The sequence below is a fragment of the Eptesicus fuscus genome, chromosome 13 (genome assembly GCF_027574615.1).
Source record: "Eptesicus fuscus isolate TK198812 chromosome 13, DD_ASM_mEF_20220401, whole genome shotgun sequence".
NCBI classification, from domain to species: Eukaryota; Metazoa; Chordata; class Mammalia; order Chiroptera; family Vespertilionidae; genus Eptesicus; species Eptesicus fuscus.
Genome location: NC_072485.1, coordinates 62,703,829 through 62,725,407, shown reverse-complemented (window position 1 = coordinate 62,725,407; position 21,579 = coordinate 62,703,829). Strand labels below are relative to the sequence as shown.

At 39.5% G+C, this 21,579-nt stretch overlaps 1 protein-coding gene across 1 annotated transcript in view; it reads left to right on the top strand.

Moving 5' to 3' along the window:
* Window positions 1-21,579, top strand: part of DCDC1 (doublecortin domain containing 1) — a gene marked incomplete at its 3' end in the record, with an annotated part of 313,690 nt that overhangs the window by 279,999 nt on the left and 12,112 nt on the right. Inside the window, exons 29-36 of the mRNA XM_054725690.1 lie at window positions 1,739-1,909; window positions 5,167-5,352; window positions 6,753-6,956; window positions 8,752-8,953; window positions 10,476-10,628; window positions 11,339-11,440; window positions 16,844-16,980; window positions 18,184-18,363. Coding sequence (XP_054581665.1) covers window positions 1,739-1,909; window positions 5,167-5,352; window positions 6,753-6,956; window positions 8,752-8,953; window positions 10,476-10,628; window positions 11,339-11,440; window positions 16,844-16,980; window positions 18,184-18,363 — 1,335 coding nt within the window. The remainder of the gene's footprint in view (window positions 1-1,738; window positions 1,910-5,166; window positions 5,353-6,752; window positions 6,957-8,751; window positions 8,954-10,475; window positions 10,629-11,338; window positions 11,441-16,843; window positions 16,981-18,183; window positions 18,364-21,579) is intronic.

Here is a 21,579-nt window from a genome sequence, read left to right as displayed (position 1 = left end):
CGGTCATTTGCATATTAGCCTTTTATTATATAGGATATGCTATAGATGAGGCCCCCTAGAACCATAAGAAATGCAAAAAATTCACTGTTAACTCATTCTCGAATTGCCCCCACTTAAAATCAAATTGTCCTCCTGTGGGGCATGTGCTGCACCTTGGGAACCACTGGGCTTAACACTTTTCCTCTCTGAGCTTCATTTCTGAATCCATACGCATACACCATGGGAATTGTAATCTCTTCTCCACCTACTTCACTGGGTTGTCATGAGGAGGTTCTGAGCTAATAAACCTAGAAATGTTTCATCAAGTAAGTGATGTCTACATGAGAAGGGATTGTTATTTTTAAGCCCACGGGTAGCAGGTACTGATTAATGATTGTTTCCTGGGACTGTAGCTATCGAAGCTTTGCAGAGGGTTCCACAGGCCTCAGAGGAGCAGGCTCTGGCCAGTATCCCTGTAGCAATGGTCATCCCTGGAGGCACTGACGGGGGGTGGAGGGGGTCTATAGGGACACTGGGGGGGCAGCGAGGCCAAAGGGGGAGAAACTGTTAAATTACTTGGCATCGTTCTTTAAATTGTACATGGCCATTTAGCATCTGTACTGCTCAGGGCAGGGCTCCAATCTCCTGGAGTGGGGCGGGGGCCAGGCCAGGGCGGGGCCAGGTGGACTAGGAGGGTGGGTTTAGCCATGCCCCCGGCAAGGTTCAGTGCACTTCCACTGCGGAGAAGGCACCACTGCTGTCAGGGGGGATGGGTCTGACCCTGGGGGGCCACTCAGGCCTGCCTCCACCCAGGTCTGGAGTTGTAGGGAGGAGAGGCATGCCCAGCCCCAGCAGAAGCGACCCAGCAGCGGCAGGCCGCAGGCCCTGGGTGCCTTGGGGGCGCTGACAGGTCGTTGCCAGGGTGCTATTGTTGTGGGCGCCCCTGGTGGGGGTGGTGGGGGAAGAGATTGGGAGTCAGAGGTCCGGGCTGCAGCTACCCCCAAGGCTGTCTTCTCCCGATCCAGTCAGCCTCCCTGTCCCCCCAGGGTTGTGGGGGCTGGGGTAGGGTGTTCGTGCAGGGGGATTGGAAGAGCTCCCCGTGGCTGCTTCCTCTTCCTTCTTTGCAGTCTGGGTTCCTGTCAGGCGCTCTCCTCAGACCCCCAGGAACTTGGCTCTGGCCACCCCACCCCTCCATGGCTCCCTGCAGCCCCCACCCCACTTGGCTCTCCCCGGCTGCCCGCCTGTCAGGAGGCTGCTGCAGCACCCTGCTGCAGACAGTGCGGTTCTGGGGCAGGGTCTGGGGATATGGGGAGCAGCTCCAGTAAAGTTTAGTAAACCCCAGGTCGGTGTCTGATTTGGCTGCAGGGCCTTGGGGGAGTCTGCCTGGGTGGGACAAAATCTCGCTAGACCCAGAGTCCCACCCCTTGGCCCCGCAGCCCCGCCCACCCTGTGAACGGTCATGATGTGACGGCGTCCTGGATAATTTGCATATTCCTCTATTTTATATATATATATATATATGTGTGTGTGTGTATATATATATATATACATATATATATACACATGTATGTTTATATTAATCAAATATCAGATATGTAGTTATGTAATAATCAAATATGTAGTTACAACTACATAGCAGAATGAGTAATTATCTGTACTTTCTGAATTTATGCAATGAAAACTATGGCTGCCATAGCCAAATCATAAACTCTTCCATTTGACTCCAGATTTTGTCTTTTATTTCCCCCCCCCCCCCCAGAAATATAAGCCCTATAACAATGGGACTTCCAATCAAAAGTGGAATTACATTGAAAATAAGAAAACTTTTATGGCCTTCCATAGCACTGCACTGGATAAGGAAATCACAGCCGCAAATTATGCTAGAATTTGTACATCCTCTGTAGTTAAAGAAGAAAAGATTGATCAACCAGTAAGTGGTTCCTTCCTCGTGAGGATAAAATAAAAACGGGGAGAGGGAGTAATTTAATAAAGCCAGAAATTATCTTTATAGAAAACTTATGTTCACTTAAATTGAGCACTGATTTGTAAATGAACTCGGGGATTCTGGGTGGGAAAGCATGAGGGAATATTGATATTACTCCCTGTTTATATGGTTCTGATGGCTCCCTATCACCAGCACCATCTTTGGTTCATCATCAGTTCACCAGAACACACATGGGGGAGGACAATCACACATACTACCCTCCACAGGTGTGCCTGCCACACCAGATGTCGTTCCACGCCATAAAGCATCCTAACATGCAAATGAGTGTAAGTGACTTTAACTGTATTCCACTATACCAAGCATGGGCCTACGCATTCAATACATTCTTATTTGTAAAGAAAATAATTTATCAAGTTTGGTCCTTTAATTTTTATTAGTAAGGAATTACTTGCACTTTACAAATACCTGAGATAGCATGGGTCAGTGAGTCAAGCTGCCTTGCTGTTGTTGGTGACCATTTGTGAAAAGCCATGGCCAGTGTGGCTTTCGGGTTCAAAGGCTTAGAGAAAGAGCTGATGTGCAAATTAAAACACAAGACAAGAAATAATAATTTTGAAATTATGGGGGGAAGCCAGGGAAAACTTAACTGTAGTAGTCAAGTTCCACTGAGTCTCCTTCCGGTCTGCTTTTATTACTAGAATACACAATTGCCTTTTAGGAATGCAGACAGACATATCAAAGGTGGTTGTTTAGTAAACCGTAAGATTATCAGGTCAGGGGGGAGTTTGCTTTAGGCCATTGAGTCAGCAGTAGGTAATAAAATGCAAATTCACCCTGTGAATATCAAAGGAGCCCAGGTCAGCCTTTTGACGAACTTCTCGCATTTATATTAATTACTGTTGATCTTGGTTTCCAGCAACCACTGACATACCTGAAATCTCATGAAGCACCTATAAGACCCTCTAAGACCCTCTTTATTCTGCTTCTTAGATGTCTCTAAACTGCTGCTGCTTCTTTTTTAAAGTAATATATTTTTATTGATTTCAGAGAGGAAGGGAGAAGGAGCGAGAGATAGACACATCAATGATGAGAGAGAATCATTGACCAGCTACCTCCTGCATACCCCCTACTGGGGATCAAGCCAGCAACACAGGCATGCATGTGCCCTTGACTAGAATCGAACCCGGTACCCTTGAGTCCACAGGCTGACACTCTATCCACTGAGCAAAACCAGCTAGGGCCTGCTGCTGCTTCTTTACTTATCATTCTCTAGCTCCACTGAATGAGAGATGTCCAGGAGTACCATGCCATTTTGCATCTCTCTGGTTTTGACTGTGCTGTTTCCTGTACCGCTTTCTATTTTGTCTTTTAGTAAGGCTGTCTTAAAATGAAACAAGTCAACTTGGAAAGGCTCCCACTTTCCAAAGATGAACCATTTAAGCATCAGTATGCTAATTAGTGCTGTGGCTTGACATACATGAGATATATTTAAATCCATATTGATATTAAGCAACAGTAGCAACAACTCATGGGTCACAACTAAATGATGCTATGAAACAATTCATTACTTTGAAAAGTGGAAAATAAAGAATCAAGCTTTTTTTTCTCTTCATTTCCTCAGGATAACAAAATATTGGGTGAGAAGCTTCACTTTATAGAAATACTAGAGCAATTTGTGCAAGAGTAGGCCTTCCTTCCCCCAGCTGCCGGCACCGGCTTTCCTCTGGCACCCAGGACCCGGGCTTCCCTCGCCAGAAGGTCATCCGGAAGGACGTCTGGTCTAATTAGCATTTTAACCTTTTATTATTATAGATTCTTGCTAATGAATGAATTGGCACACAATTCATCATGAACCCCATGCTTTTCTATCTAAATTATTCTTTCTGTATGTAATATTCATTCACTTCCACCCGAGAGGGGATATTTAATTTTCCGCCTTCCAGTAACTTGTAGAAAAAATGGAAATCAGATGTGCTGATAGAGAAATTCATAGTGAAATTTGAGAATGACATCTTTGAAAGTATGTCAATGTTGACTTTGAATTGAGATAGCTCTGTGTACTTAAAGGAGTAGTTGAACAGAATGGAAAAGGCAGAACAGCCAAGAGCTTGGAATCAGAAGTCACAGTTTTATATCTCATGTCTGCCATGTGCTTCTTGGGAATCCTTGGATGAAAACGTTCCTCTCTGAACTTTTATTTTATCTTATGTACTAGTATATTGAGGCTGTTGATACTAACTCTGACTGTACTTAACTTTCAACCTTGTGAGGAACAAAGCCAATTAGAGAGTCTATGTGAAGGTAGTTTAAAATGTTATCATGGAAATTTTCACGCATATTCAAAGTTCAGAGATTAGTACAATAAATTCTCAGGTATCTCTCATCAAAATTCAACTCTTAACAGGGTTTAGAAACCCCCCCAGACATGATATCACTTCACCTCAAATGTAAGCATGCACCTCTGAAAAATTTGAACATTTTCTTACATAATCTTTATGCCATTATCACATCTAACAGAATTAACAATAATTCCTCAAATGCCCTGTTCTTAATTACATTTCCCAGGTTCTTCTACAAAATTCTTCTTATGGTTGGTTGGTTTGAGTCCAGATAGTTTTATTGTGGCCATCATTGCAAATAATCAGCCACATTTTCTAATGGCCAAATATCAGATATATAAATTGGTGCTCCTTTACTCCTTCCACTGCTCTTTGTTGTTTGTTAGGGGTTTTTGTTGTCTTTTTCAGCATCATTGTGAACTCATAGGATTTTGACATATTCAAACATATTCTGTGTTTTGGTTATCATTCTTTTTGTTGCTCTTAAATTGTCCCACTTAGGGCCTGTGGAGACTCTTCATGTTGGCTCCTGTGTGTTTTTGACACGATTCCATGATGGTTTTTCTTTCTGGGCACCACATGATATCCCTTGCTCATTTTGTGTATTTCTTGCCCCAAATATGGAAGTAGCCATTCAGCCATTCCTCCAAGAAACCCTGATTCTGGGCAAAAGTTATACACATTATGTTGAATTGTTATTGTCTCTAAGCATTTTTAGTCAACAGAGTTTGGAAATATGTTCTTCTTTTTAAAAAAAATATGTTTATTAGTGAGCAAAATAATGCACTCATGTTGTAATTTCATTTGGGAATTAGAAAAATGCTTTATTTGTAAAGTGTTCTACAAAAATGCTGCTATAATTTAGGTGTTTCTATATAAATTCACCTTTGTCCCTCTTTTTAGGGACACTATTATCTCTCACCTTCTGGAAAGAAGAAAATGACGCTGTGCTTGGCCTGTGGACGATCCCTGAGAGCAGGGAAGGGACTGCAGCGGTTGCCTGCAGGGCTGCCATTCCTCTGTGCCTCAGGCTCCGAGGCCCAGAGGCCCTTCTCACGAGGGCCTTTCAAGACCATCCATATGGCTGAGGTGTGTAGGGATCTGCGCTCTGCTAATACCTACGCGGCATCACTTTTGAAACTTTGGTGCACTCATTATCTGCCTTGCACTCAAGTTCATCTCCAAGCGTCCCATTCATCTTCCTCTGATGCACCTTTACCATTTCACCTGCATTGATTCTCTTTTTCCCATTGTAATTTAAAATACATTGTCTATTAATAGTTCGATACATTCTTTGAAGTTAATTGGGCACTTCTACGGCTTTAATCATCTACTGACACCTTCCACTGCTCTCTGTGTTGCTTTTAGATGAGGAAATCACTGCGAATCTTCACTTAGTGGAGCAGCTTTTATGCTTATATCCACGGGGTAAAGTCCTTTTTACAAGATGCAGCATTTCAGGGAGAATTTGATATGTCGTTGTCAATGACTCTTCATGTCGGGGGCCTGAATTCACGCACCCATGTCTAATATTATTTATAGCTTATGGAGAGAAAAACCTCTTCCACTTTCCTGTGATCTTAATTTAAAATGGCACCATTTAAAAAGCCTTTCTTTCAAGTTTAGACATGAGAAGAGCTAAGGGGAACTTACACCGCTGTATAAAAAGGAGCGATTCCTAAGAGGGGGGCAACCTTCGGGCCTGGTGTGCTCATCAGGGCTTGCTGCCCATTCCCAGATCACTCCCCTCTCCCCTCCTAAACCCAATACCCATTGTGGGGAGGGGATGAGAAGGGGATAGTAACAGTTATGTACACATCAGCTGAAACAATAACTCTGAAGGAGAAAGGAAGTCAGTCCTCTGGGGAAGTCATTGTCCTCTGCTTGAGGGAGAGTGGGGTAGTGTTTAGGAGGTGGCAGTGAGCCGATTGGAAAGCCTGCCCAGTGTCCCATCATCTCAGGGCTTTCCCCGGGGGGGCAGCATCCTGTGCAGGGCTGGAAGGGAAAGGTGAAGTGTGGTGTTCACACCCTCGTTACCATGTGGTGAAGGCCACGCTCATCCCCTCCTCGTTCATCAGTATCTGCCACCAGAGGAGGGCATCATCCTAATGCTAAAGATTAGGAGAACATCTGTACTGTGGGAGTCCCCTTACTTCAACCCCAGGCTCTCTCTGGCCTGGCTTCCTTCCCCATCTGCTGTCATAAGAGAAGGCAAAGTAGAAGACAGGAGAAGGCTAGGAACACAGCCAGAGCCCCAAACTCACCCAAGACTCAGCAGCAGGCTGGGAAGAGAATGAGTTCTGACCTGATAGCCATCCCACCACAGCATCCAATACCTGTAGCATGTGGAGTGAGCATTTCAAAATGTAGATGCCACACATATGTACACGCACATATTTATCAAATTGAGAGATGGGAATATACCTGAATGACAAAACTGGGAAGAAAAAAAAAAGCTTGATTAGACCTATGATTTTTTTTTAAATCAGGCTGATTTATCTTCTTCTGAGGCTGAGAAAACTCTAAGTCACTATGAAGAACATCTATTATCTTTACGGATGAAGACCTGCACACAAGTTGTAGCTCCTATTGGTATGGCAGCTGCGCTCCAGAAGCCAGTGAAAATAATTGCATACAAAAATGGAGACGGATATCGAAATGGGAAGTTAATTGTGGCTGAAACATTCCCCATGGTAAGTGGCTCTCACTTAACTGCTTCTTCCATCCTCGGAAGTAATGATAATGGTGATTCTTCTGACAAGAAAACAGCAGTGGAATTGAGTGATAAATGTCCCTGGCCAGTTTCACCAATTTATGCTCATAAGATCAAGATCTCTGTTTTCGTAAAGATTTTCTTTTTGATTGTATTCCTTAGGAAAATGAGAAAGCAGAAGATGGTTTTTAGATTGGGTTCAGAGCAATGATACATAAAAGCAAAGGGAAAACAAAGCTACCAGATTTTCTCCATTTTTGAGACAGACACAACACTTTTTCTGCCTCCCTTCCCATTCCAACTTCAAGTTGTATGTCATCTGCATATTTTAGAAGATGCCACCTCCTTTATCACTGCCGAATCTGAGCACTTATTTGTTTATAAATAACTTGATTCATTTGATTTTCCAATTGGAGAAGCCGGGGTTGTGCTGACAGGGCATGTTTCTGTCTTAGTGAAAGAAGAAAAGGAAGAGAGCCCCAAAGGCCACACCCAGTTTTGTCCTCTGTTTGGGGATGATCTTGTCAATACCCTTAATGACATAATTTCCAAGTAATGTTACATATGACATGGAGTTATCCTGGAGACTTCCTTGCAAACACTCACACATACGCACCCTTGTTAACTCACCTCTTTGGTGGAATACAAATAGAATTTTTAAACTAAGGTATTGTTGTTGAATGAAATAAGCCAAGTACAAAAAGTTAGCAACTCCAGGATTCATCCTGGGATCCACAGCTGGCTTTTGTGATCTTTGGCAAAGTTATTCTTTTAGCCTGTTTTCCCATCTGCAACGTGGAAGTAATCATATGTGTCAGCTTTTGGTTTAAAGGTCAACTACTCATTTATTTTAAATAGTTTATCAAGATGACTACAGCAATATCATACCTTATAAAGCAACAAAATTGAAAGTGGATTTCTAGGTTAAACATTTTTTAAGGAAATACTCCAAGGAAACATATCAGCTACTGTTTTAAATTTTTGGAGCTATGACTTTTCACAGCTAGATTGGACTCATGCTGTATGAAATTAAGTAGAACAATCTAATATCAAAAAGTGTCTCCAAACAAAGATCAAATAGGCAGTTATTCAGCTTTCTATTTTCTCAAATTAAAGGATTTTCTTCGATTTCTAAGATAACAAGCTCTTCGTGATCATTCCCAGTTCTGTCACTGTTTCCTCTCAGTTCCTTAGGTAACTGGACAAACAATGGGTCCTTGCTGCCTGTCACTACTTGAGCCAATTAAGCAGAGACAGGGTTGAATCATTATGAGCATTTATTCCAATACTGCCGGCAGTATAGGAGAGCAGCAGGTCATCCACAAAAATCTGCTCTGCACCCCACCATAAGCCAGCAGCTGATATTGGGTAAAGGGACAAAAATTACATGGGGAAATAGCCAAAGGGTATGCCAAATGGGCAATTAATAGATAAGCAGGCTGGAGCTTTACAAAGGCCCACAGGTATGCAAAAGGGCTGGGCATCTTCAAAGGGCTAGTGATATGCAAGGGCTGGGGTCTTCAAAGAGCTGATGATTCTGGTGATTCTGGTTTCTGCAATGAAGTTGTTCATCTTTCCATGATTATAGGCAGCTTCAAATGGGGAAGATGGGCTGCATTTCCAGGTGCGTTACTGCCAGCCAGGTTAGAATATGCCTTCTTTAGTCAAGACAAAACAATCATGGTTAACAAAGCATGATAAATATTTCTTACAATTCTAGCTGGTTCCCCAACATTCTATTTCTGCCCCCATCACTTACAGTCCATGTTGTCCAGCTTCTTACAGAATGCACGGAACAGCTGGGTCTTGCCCGAGCAGCCTCCAAAGTATATACTGAAGATGGAACCACAATCCTTTCCCTGCGTGAACTGGTTTTATGGGCTCTAGATAAATCATTTCTCCACAGAGACCCTGAGGTACAAAAGAAAGAGGCAGCCCCCGCTGGAACAAAGGAGACAACTATTAAAAGTATAGAAGGTTGGTTGCATTCTACAAGGCTGAGCTGATTCTGCTGTTTGGTCAGAAAAAAAGTAAATTGTGATTCTTTCACTCAGTCACTAAAACAATAAATAAATTGCCTGGACTTTATAAAACGTGTTTGAGAGCTTAGCTACTTTATGCAACTTGAGCAGCTTTTGTTCTTAAATTCAGAACCCAAACCAATTGGAGACCACTTGAGAGGGTGGGGCTGGATCAATGCAAATTTCTCCCTAAGATTTGAAGGAAACTATATATGATATAGTTTCTATTATTTCACAATGATGTGGTTTTAGCACATAGAATATTTGATTTCCAGGTTCTGGAAGATTATACTTTCAAACACTCTTTTTAAAAATTTTTATTTAAAACCTGGTTTTCATGCAGGACTACCAAAAGGGCATAGCCATCCCTTCCCCTTTGTATTCGAAAGGTTATCCTTGAATCAGACAGGCCCATTAGCAGCTGCCCCCTGTGTTGAATTGTGGTTTGGTGTTATGCCACCAGTTTGAATTCAAGAACTTGAGAGAAATAGGCACCTGTCAGAAACTCAGCATCATGCTTACAGTGGTTAAAGGCATAGGCTCTGGGGGGCAGCCGATGGCCTAGATTCTAAGCCTGTCTCTGCCCCCACCTAGTTATGTGACTAAATCTCAGTAACCTTTTCTGTAAAATAGGCATGAACCTACCTCAGAGGATCATTTTGAATATTACATGAGAAGATGTATGTAGATGTCTTAGTAAAATACCCAGCACATATTAGATTCTCAATCTATGTTAATTTCTAGTGTAGGATATTATTTGCTATATCACAAATAACTTCTTTATAAAAACCATGGAATTGCTTCTCTCAGACCTCAGGACCAGGAGGAGATGTATATCTTCTGAAGAATTTCTTTCTTTTTGTGGGCTTTGCAAATCTTGAAATTGTGTTTTCCATTTTGCTTTGGCCACTAGGATGCTCAGAGCCTAAATTGTGCTTTACCTCTAGCAAATAAAAACAATGTGTATTCATGTCCATTTAATAATAAAAATATTAGCTGGAATTTTTTGGATGCCTGCCCAATTAAATAGACCAAACACTATTTATTCTATGTACTTTCCTTTTTTTTTTCTTTTAATCATTCCAACAACAGAGTGAGATAGACATTATTATTCATTTATAATATGAGGACACTACAGCACACTATCTCTGGCTGTAGTCTATTCCTATACTCCTTTCCCCCTTCCTTGGTTTTTCAATCTCTTTGTATTATCTCTTTTCAGAGTAGATATGTTGGTAAGCCACCTCAAATTCCCTTAAGAACTAGGAATCAAAATGCATAATTATAATCAGATTACTTTAAATTCTTTGGCTTCTATGAAGGTCTGATCAAATTTATATATTGGCATCAATTTTGGTATTGCCTACTTAAATCAAGTCATTAATGAAAAATGAAATATTTTGAATAAACAAATTAATTCAGTAAGCAGATTTATTCGTCATTCATTGAACAATGGTAAAATGTCATTTGTTTCCCAGAAAACCCAAGACTGAAAGTGAAAAACAAATTACTTCCAACATCTGTGACATCTGATGGTTTGGATGATATAGATGAGTCTTTGTTCACCCTCCTTCACAGAAACCCGATTGCCATCTGGGTATCTTGTGGGGAACCATTTTTATCTCCCAATGGTAAGGGGTTTTTTGTTCTTGCTTTCTTTCAAGTATTGTATGAAGGGAAGGAGAAATAAATTTATAAGAAAATGAATTAAATATGTATAATGTCAGCATAACATCACATTTATGCAAAGAACAGAGGTCTATCAATTAACATGTGCACAAGGATAGCTATATTCCTATATTTGCACAATTGCCTGTTTTTTCTTACTGGAATGGAGTATGCTACATGGGAAAATGTCTAATTTAGTTGATAAAGAGATCCTTGGTCTATGAAGACTGAGAATAATGGTATACATTAGAAAATAACAAATGAGTTTAATTCACACTGAAGACGACCTGTCTGCACATTTTCATTTTTAAGAATTGCACCCTTTAGGCAGTAGGTGGATGTTTAAAAAATGAGTGGTTCCAAGCCAGGCTTTCATCACCTCCAAATAGTTTGTGGAAGTGGAAAATGAAATATGGCTATTGCATATGGTAAATCTATATAATAAAACAGCACTGTTCTTCTCTTTCTCCCCCTGCATTCCATAAAGAAATGCCTTAAGCCCTGTCATCTTTCAAATGAGGTTTCTTTTAATGACCCTTACCTTTTAATTACTTCTTTCTAATTGAATCTATTTCTTGGAGCAGAAAGTTCTTTATAAATTATTGGCTTGCATGATAAAGTACTGTTGGTAAAAGAATGCAAAATAAAATATCATGTATTTTTATTACTCTAGCTTTGCAGAAAGCAAAAAAATTAGAAAAACGTAACTGGCAAAAAAAGGACAAAATTTTGGCTGACTTAGACACCATGAAACACAAAATGAGACAGTTAAAAGGTCAGTATGAATTAAATCAAGTATCACCATGTTTAATTCTAAATAGTATTTTTATTATTAGATACCAGATGTTTAACTGAGTTATATATGTATACATGTAGTGTTACCAAAGTCACTTGAGCTAGTCTAAAACCTAATAATATATATTTTCAGTACTGATTACATATTTTTAAATTTTATATTAAAATAAATATCACATGATTTGTACATACATTTAAAAATTTAGGGAGTTGTCTGGATCATATAAACACCCTATTGATTTGAAACAATTCCTGCACTGACATTTTATGGGCTTTGGAATAAATCCTTGAACAAAAGTTGCTGTCATTCCTTAGGTGTTGCTTTGGAAGAAGTTTTTTAAATAATGTGAGGAAGGAAGTACTAAATTCTTCAAAGATCATTGTCAGTATCTCAGAACAGCTCCCTCTTGTCATGCAGCCTAAGATATGCTACCCATAGACAAAGTGATCAATTCGCAATTGATCTTCCACATGTATTTGTCACAGAATTTTAAGTTCTTGACCCAGCACTGCAGATACCAAATGGTTCTTTGGGGAGAAACATTGCATTATGGGGTTTAGTCTGGGAAGAAAGACATTTCAGACTCTGTAATTGCCATAGCAGGATTTCAACTCCTGAGTATGCGCACTATCTGATGTTAAAAGTATGTGAATCTTATTTCAATCAACAACACAACTAGTCCTAAGTGCACTAAACAGAACTCTGCATTCAATCATTAGTATTCCATTCTTACAAAAAGAATTGTTGGGTCTAAGTGAAAAGAATCTATTACTTCTGCTAGACATTTTCACTTGAATGTCCCATGGGTATGTCCAAAACTAAAGTTATCATATCACCCCCACACCAGCACCTCCTTCATTTCTTCTTACAGTGGACACTCCCACCATCCACCCAGGTGTTTCATCTCAGAAACCTGGGAGTCATTCTGGGCATCTCTCTCATTTTCTCCAAGCAAATATCAGTAAGCCTTGTTGCTTTGAATCTATTGTTTATCTCAAATGAATTCTAATAGTCTTAATTCCCATTATCATTACCCAAGTTAAAGCTACTGTGACCTATTATTTGGATTACTATAACAATTTTCAAACTGGTCTCCCTGCCTCTACTATTATTATTATTTTATTTTTTATTGTTTTTTTACAGAAAGGAAGGGAGAGGGATAGAGAGCTGGAAACATCGATGAGAGAGAATCATTGACCAGCTGCCTCCTGCACACCCCCTACCAGGCATGTGCCCGCAGCCAATGTACATGCCCTTGACCGGAATCGAACCTGGGACCTTTCAGTCCGCAGACCGAATCTCTATCCATTGAGCCAAACCGGTTTCGGCTATTATTATTATTATTATTATTATTATTATTATTATTATTATTGATTCTGGCGAGGGAGGGAGAGGAAGAAAGAGATAGAAATACCAATGATGAGAGAGAATCATTGATCAGCTGCCTCCTGCACACCTTACTGGGGATCTGGCCCCTAACCTAGGTATGTGCCCTGGCTAGGAATCAAACCATGACCTCCTGAATGACTTCAGTGGTTCATTCAACCACTGAGTCACACCAGCTGGATGCTGCCTCCAGTTTTGACAATAGTGTCCATTCTATGCATTATGCTAATATTCTTGAGCTGGATCAATCATGCAAAAATGCAAAGGTGTTATGGTCGATGGTCATCCAGGCATAAAACTCCCCATTTCAAAGCTCCCATCATGTTTAGGACAAAGTTGAAACTCCTTAATGTGGCCTTTCATGGTCTGGTTCTCTGTAAACTTCTCCCTTTTCTTGACAATTCCACTCTACCCCACCTATTTGGGCTTTTTTTTTTTTTTTTTCATTTCCCAGACATACCATGTATTTTCTTTTGACTCTGAGCTTTTTGCACAATTCAGTCCCCTCTGCCTCAAACTTTTTTCTCTCCTGTCCCCTTGGATCGTTCCTACTCATTCTATACTTTTCAGCTTACTTGTTATTTCTTTCCAAATCAGGGGTAATGTGATTTACCACACTCTGAACTTCTCTTCTTGACAGTCCTCATCACGTTAGTATAATTGCCTGGTCGTGTAACATGTGACTGTATCTTCTCTCTTATATTATAAATTATATACATTCCTTATTTGTTCTCTGAATAGTTTTAGAAATATTGAATGAAAGAATGAATGGAATTTCAACCATTCCCTCCAGCAAGTTTTTTCAGCTCTATTCCTGTTCCAGGTTAAATCAATACCAAGCAGCATACTGAAAATAGCACCTGGCAGAACTGCCTTGACTGAATTCTGACTTTATATCAAGTCGTCAGCTCTTATTATAGTTAAGTATTAAAAGGGCATTTAAAATTCAGATGCCATCATTTATAATATCACTGTTGAAGAATCTATTTGGTCAGATGATATCTATTGGGGAAAAATCTACTGATATAGTTTCTCTTAGAATTTAATGCTAAGATAAATCTTGGCTCTTCTTACAAACTATGTTTCTACTATTAAATGTAAATTCAATACATATTTATAAAATACTTACTCTGAGGAAGGTCTTTTCTAGTTTGGGAATGATGAGGATAAATAAGAATAGATCTAAGTCCAGTTAACTGCAGTTCCTGTTGGATTGTGAGCTTCTTGAGGATTGGATGAAAGAAGAGGTATAGAAGTATGAAGAGTAGCTGAATCAATTCTTTCCTATTATTGTAGCCATTGGTAAATGCAGCAAATGTACAAAGAACTATGCTAAGTTGATTTTACATTTCATTTGTAATATTAGTTGCAGTTGCTAATATCCTATCTAATAAAAGAGTAATATGCAAATTGACCGCACCTTCGCTACGCCCAAGCCACGCCCACCAGCCAATCAGGGCAAGTATGCAAATTAACCCAACCAAGATGGTGGTTAATTTGCATATCAAGACAGCATAGGAAGAAGCCAAGCACTGCAGAAGGGAGTGAAGCTGTGGAGAAGCAAGCAGGTGGGGCCGGCGGAGAAAGGAGGCAAGCAGGCGGGGCGGGGGAGAGCACAGCAGGAAGCCCTATTGCAGGAATCTTCCTGCAATGGGCTACTAGTTAATTATAATACTAATAATAACTTCTTAGAGCTTTTATGATTAAGTAACAAATGTCAGCTATTTACACCATGCTTAATACATAATAAATACTCAGTAAATATTAGGATAGGGGTTCCTGGAGAAGGCAGCCATGCTCCCACCTGTGGTCTTAAACACTGATAAGTAAAAGTAAAGAATGGCAAAGTATCACCATTGTTATGTATAAAGACAATACTAGAACCTTTTATTTAGTGTGATAACTAAATGGAGCTGCTAAATGAAACCCCAAATAAGGTGGACTTACCCTCTCGGGCACAGATGATGCTGAAATAGGGATGGCCTCCTCATAAGGGAGGGGTATGGGAAGAGCTGTCTAGGTTTTATAGTCTGGAATTTGGTTTGAGATTTATAGTCTGAAAACAGCAAAGCACTCATATTCTCTAGCTTTCCCCATTAATATTTGGCTATTATCATTACTTTCCCTTGATCTCATGTGAAATAAAATAAGATATATAGAAAATGGTAATAAGAAAATAAAAATAATGTATTCAATACATTTTTGCTTGGTTTCAATATTCTTCCTACATAAATAATAGTTTGTTATGAAAACCATTCCCCAAACCAAAACCTTTTGTGATAGCATTATGTCTCTATGATAAGTATAGTGAAAGTGTATTCATGCCCAATTTTCTTAAGAGCATTAGAAGCACATTGAAAAAAAAAAAAAAAGTAAAGGTTTTTGTTCTTTCCTATGTTCAAATCCTGGCTCTCAACAGTGCAAATGATAAACTATTGCTGAACTCTCATTAATTGAGCAAAATTCTAGTGTTCAAATTATACTAGTAAATAAAATATTTATTGAAATATTATTCATAAGAATTTGTGTTATAAATTAATGTTTTCTTCATATTATGAATAGAGTTGGCTAAAAACTATGGTTAGTGCATAAATTTATGTTACGTATATTTCTGCTACCATTGTGTCTTCTCCAAAGCATGTTGTATAATGGTATTGCTAGTGTAACTCATTGGCTGACTGATTCAGTAATGTTTTCTCCACATTTATAAATTGCATAAGAATGCTATGTACATAGAGTTTTGGTTTCTATGAAAAGTCATTGCTGCCACTTATTGTTATTGCTGGATCTATTTCCACAAACTTGAACTACAAGAGCACAAATGCTTTATTCTCCGCAAGTTCTGAATTATTTTCAACGAGTTTTCTTCATAGTCACATTTTGAAAAGAGTTGCTAAAGAGTCTCTTAGCAACATAATTAGTACTCAACTTCATTTTAGTATTTTTATTATTATATCCACCTAAGTGTTACTATCTCAAAGAAGCCTTCCCTGAGACCTCAGACTAGGTTAGCGACTCCTGCTACATGGCTTTAGAGGCCCTGTACTTCCCCGGTGCAGCACAGTCACAATCAGTTATTGTTGTGATCATCTCCTTGACATCTGCCTTTCCCACCAAAGTGTAGGCCTTTGAGGCAATGACCTGATCTTGAACATATTTTTATTTACATCATCCAGCACAATGCCTGACCCATAGCTGCTGTTCAACTTGGTTTCTGGAAGGAGCATACAAGAAATGTGTTATTTTTACTTAAGTTTAGAGATCAGCATGATACTCAGTGCTGAGTATCTCTTAAGCACACACCAAAAAATCATAAGTATGACTTTTAAACTTCTTTAATAACAATTGTAAGTAGTCTAGTTGAAAGAATACATAAATTCACATCACCACACTTATTAAATCATGCCTGTGATTCTTTGGAATGCAGTATTCCAATAAATATTTTCTCTTACCACAGCTTCTTAACAGCCTAAGGGGCACAGCAGAGGTGTCAGAAACTAATCGTGCTCACAAGGTATTATTAGATAGACAAAAAGGCCTCCTGTCTCTTGGGTTAATATTATTTTAGAAATACTTAATCCCCAGGCTGCTAAGCTAATTGTGGGGGAAATGCTTATCATTAGTGATGAGAACAAAACATATGTTCCATGACTGGAAGAGATGATGGGCTATTTAGGTCATGGATTCTACTTGACTAAATTACCGCTGAACCATCGCGTGGATGAGAGGCTGGGGCCAGTGTGGAGTCAGGATGTTACCTCTCCTTTCCATCTGTGCAGTGAGAATGCGTATCCTGGCTGTTTGAAACCGCAAGCTCCCATATGAAGAGGCATTGTTAGATATTATTACCTTAGGCATCTTTGCTTTTCTGATATATTTAGTGTTTTAGCCTATGCTCCCAAGTGGAATGATTTATGCATAGGAAGCCAAACCAATTTATTTGAAATCTGATAGCTCATCATCAGAAACAACATTTCCAGAGACTTCTTTCCCCAGGGCGGCGAGTAGCAGCATGTCAGCCGGCCACCATGGTTCCCAACCAAAGCCCTGTGCAGCCGGTGGTGGTAGAAGGAGGCTGGACCGAGCAGACGCAAGAGGAAATTAAACTCATGGAACGTATAAGACATACAGAGGTATGTTCTTTAGCATTCAAGACATTAAACACTCTGCCTCTATTATACGTTTTCAAAAGTACAGTATTCATTTTAAAATTATGCCCATTAATATGTTCTCAGCATCTGGTCAGTTATAACCATGTAGGCATATGCCAAGCCTTGAGGTGGCATTTGGAGAGCAGCTCTCTAAAAGACATCCAGCTCATAGGGAAGTCTGTTTTGTTTGAATGGAGACCAGAAATTATGACCTTAGCCAAGAAGAGAAAAAGGCCCAGTGGATATGTACAAAGGTGATTATATTAAGTGTATTCAAGTTGAACCTTATGGCTTCATTGCTCATCACTCCTAAGGGTATGTAAAAAGAGCAAGGAGCAAAATACTAATTGCTATGGAGACATTCAGAAATGAGGAATTCAAAAAGCTGTTTCAACCCAATTGCTTAATCAGTCAGGATGGCTAGACATGAAAAAGGCAAGAAGAGAAAGGTCAGCTATTGAGAGAGGATTGGGGATAGAGATCTGGGAAAACTTTTTGCTTTGTGGTGTTTTCATTAAAATTATATGTTCTTATTTAATAAGTTTCTCCAATCGTGATGTGTGTTCAATCTACATTGTAGGTGTGTGCCCAAGTCAAGGTTACTAGAAAAAAGAAATTGACATTGCTAGAAATAGGACTTGTTGCCAAGTGAACAAGGATAAATCACTGACCAGGGAATGAATGCAAAGCACTGAACCAGGACATGCTTGGAGTGGGATGAAAAGCTGCCTGGCTGGGATCTGGCAAAGTGTAAGGGTGACTGCTGTGTTTGCAAAGACAGAGATTAGGGACTCAACAACAGTCCTGCACACTCCCTTAAGCATTTACTAAGGAAATGATGTTGCAATTCTAATAAAAAACTCATTTGTTAGATGCAGAGAAATTTCTCAATAGGAGAAATACCATGCAGAAGTCCAAAAACACATCTCTTTTCATTACTTGAAATTATAAATGAAAATGAAGTGCTTTGCCAAAATGAGTACCTTGTTATTATCACTGCAATGATTATTATTGTCTTCAGTGATTCATTGAAGCAAGGGAAATTGCAAGTTTGCAAAAGACTCGGGGACAGGAGAGAGTAATGCACTTCCTAAAATTTTCCATGTAAATAATCATAAGATTCCCGTCTTTCGTCACATTCTTCACACACACTAAACATGGCATTCTCTTGGCTTTTCTTGTCAGGCACACCTTTCTGAAATCCAAGAACGGCAATCCAAGAGAAATTCTCCAACTGCAACTAAACATACAGCACCCAAGCAGAGCAGCCTGTATAAGCAACCCAATGCAAAACGGGTCTGGGTTTATCTAAATGGATGCAGACCCGAGGATGGCACTTATGCCTGGGGCAAAAGCATTTCAGAGGTAAACCTGGTGTGAAAAGAGAAGGTTCGAATCCCAGTTCTGACATTTCTAGATTGTTGGGTCAGACAAATCACATCTCTAAACCTCATTTTCTCAACTGTAAAATGGGAATAATACTTTCTTCACAGGATTGATATGATGATTAAATGGGCTTATACCAATGAAAATGTGGGGTCCAGTGCTGTCTGATGTATGTGTGAATCAGAATAGGACACTTGGCCAATAAGAACAGTGACAATTAAACCCACTGCAGCCCAAGAGTAAAATCTAAACTTTAGAATAATTTAAAATGGTTTTCCTGTTCTGCTTCAAACCCAGTTTACAAAAGAATGATTTTTTTCCACAGGATTATCAGGTATTATTCTGTAGGGAAAACAATAGTATTCACTAGAGAAAACTTACCATAGTATTCCTACCCAGTTGGCTGGAACTGCAGCCAACTTTTCACTTAGCAAAGGTAAAATATCAACTAAGAAAAAGATGACCAGCAGTTTATTTATTGTTTGCAATATCAAGGATATAATTCTTAAGTTTGACATTTTGACTTAGTCTTTAAAAACTTTAGGCACCTAAATGGATTTTGATAGACTTTTTTAAAGTCTTATCTGTTTCAGTGATATCTCAAAAAGTTGTTTGGTTTTTTAATTTTGTGAAATGTTTTTATAAATTGTGGGGGACAAGAGGAAGTCACATAAAGGTGAGATGTTGGTAGGGGTGGAGGGAAAACACAACGGTGCAGCAGACTGGCCTGGAGGAGTTCAAGTAGGTTGTCAAGGGCACCTGGAGTAGTAGGCGCATCTCCGAGGAGTTCTGCCCCTGAAAGTGGTCTAGTCTCAGAGTGTCCCAGAGACCATTCCTGTTCGACAGGGACTTTGAATAAGAACTTGGAAGCAATCACATCTCACAAGGGGACAACCAATTTGCTATATTTGAGAAAGGAGATTAAAAAAAAAAAACAAGTAAGGACACTTCATATACATAGGGGAAAAAAGAAAATGGATTTTAAAAAGAGAATGAAAACTTTTCAGGAGAGAACATTCTAGAATAGGCTCTAGAACAAAGCTGAAATGTTTCTTCCGTGTTGGTTTCAATGAAAATCTCAATTTGTATTGTAATTACTAAGTCTTAAAATGCACCAATCCATCGCAACTAGAACTGATGCATTAGTGAGGGAAAATGAAATGATAAATAAACAGACAAAGGGTAGAAAAGGGACTGTAGGATTAAAGATAACTTATCAGACTCAGGATAGCAAAAACTTATAATAACTTTTACATAAATATCATATATATGGTAGAGGAATGACTTTTTGGCTTGTGACTCCTATGTAGCATATAAAAGTCACTTCATAAATATTATTCCATGATCATGCAATTTTTCATGAACTTTGTACATGAAAGGCTAGATGCTGTAAGGTATTAGTCTAACTTGTTTATGTGAAAAGATTTTGAAAACTTTATAATGCAGTATAATTCACAGGTTAATTCAATAGTGGTGGCAGCAGTAAGAGGAATAAAATAACACATCTATGCTCACATTAAATTAATATTTCAAATTGGCAAAGCATTGAAAATGTATCAAGGCTTATTGGGTGTGTAGAGAAATAGGCACTCTTATTGATGGAAGTACAACTTTTGGAGGACAACGTGGCCCCTCATATTATAAGAAAACTAGAGGCCCGATGCATGAAAATTCATGCAAGAGTAGGCCTTCCTTCCCCCGGCTGCCAGCACCGGCTTCCCTCAGGCACCCGGAACCCAGGCTTCTCTTCTCTGGCCACCAGCAGGCACCCAGGACCTGGGCTGGCTTCCCTCGGGCCCCAGCTTTGTCAGGAAGGACATCCAGAATGATATCCAGAAGACATCCAGTCTAATTAGCATATTACCCTTTTATTATTATAAATGCACTTCTGAACTTTATCCCAAGGATATTTTCACAAATTTATGCAAGGGTTGCTTAGTAAGAATATTTATCACAGTTATTTATAATACAGATAGATTTGAAATAATTTAAACACTCATAAACAGAGAATTGGTTAAATGAATTATAGTACATAGGATGGAATATTATAACTAAAAATCAACTTTAGAAAGAATAATGACAATAAACATGTTTAAGATATGCTAAGTGAAAGAAGCAAAATCTACAGCATGTGGCGTTGAATTCTATATACATACATGGACACCTCTAGAAAAACAGACTGGAAGGATTTTATTTTGGGGAATATTTCCTGGATGGTCTTATTATTGGTGACCTAATAAAGTTGGTATTGCTTTCTTGTGTGTTTTTCTATGTGTTCCATATTTTGTTGTGATGAACATAGATTGTCTTTGTAAGAGAAATATGTTTGCTAAGGGAGCTAGCATTCTTCTTGGAGAAGTACTAACAGCAGGTGACATGGTCAATCAGTAGTGCAGGTAGAGGTTCAATAGTTCAGAGAAAGGAACACTGCCCATCTGGGGTGAAGGAGAGGCTCCGAGAGGAATTATCAGCACTGTTGATGGAACTTGAGAAATGGGCCAGATTCCGTATCTTAGGCAGAAAAAATAGTAACAAGGATGAGGGGTACCACACACAAAGATATGGGTGTTAGAATGCATAAATCATGTTGGGTATATGGTCCTTGAACGGACATGTAGGGAGAGATACATACAACTGGAGAGATTGTTTAAAAGCATACAGTGGATCCCACGTACTATCTGTATTAGTCTTCTTGGATTGCCGGAACAAAATACTACCACAGATTGGGATGGGAGGAATTAAACTGAAATTTATTTCTCAGGGCTCTGGAGGCTGAGAAGTCTGAGATCAGGGTGCCCACAGGGTTGGATTATGACAAGGCCTCTCTTTATGGCTTGCAAACAGCCACCTTCTCCCTGCTGTGTGTCCTCACAGAGCCTTAACTCTGTTCATGCATGGAGAGGAGAGAGAAAAACTCTAGCATCTCTTCTTCTTCACATAAGGTCATAGTCCTGTGGGATTAGTGCCCCACCCTTATGACCTCAGTTAACCATACTTACCTGCTTAAAGGCCCTTTCTCCAAATATAGTCACATTGTGTGTTAGGGCTTCAACCTATGAGTTTGGAGGATGGAACAATTCAGTCCATCACACTACCCCCAACTAAAATGCTTGAGCCACTAGTTGTCTCTGAATAAGGAAATGGTATCATGAAAGCAATGTTTTGGGGCAGTGGTCGGCAAACTGCGGCTTGCGA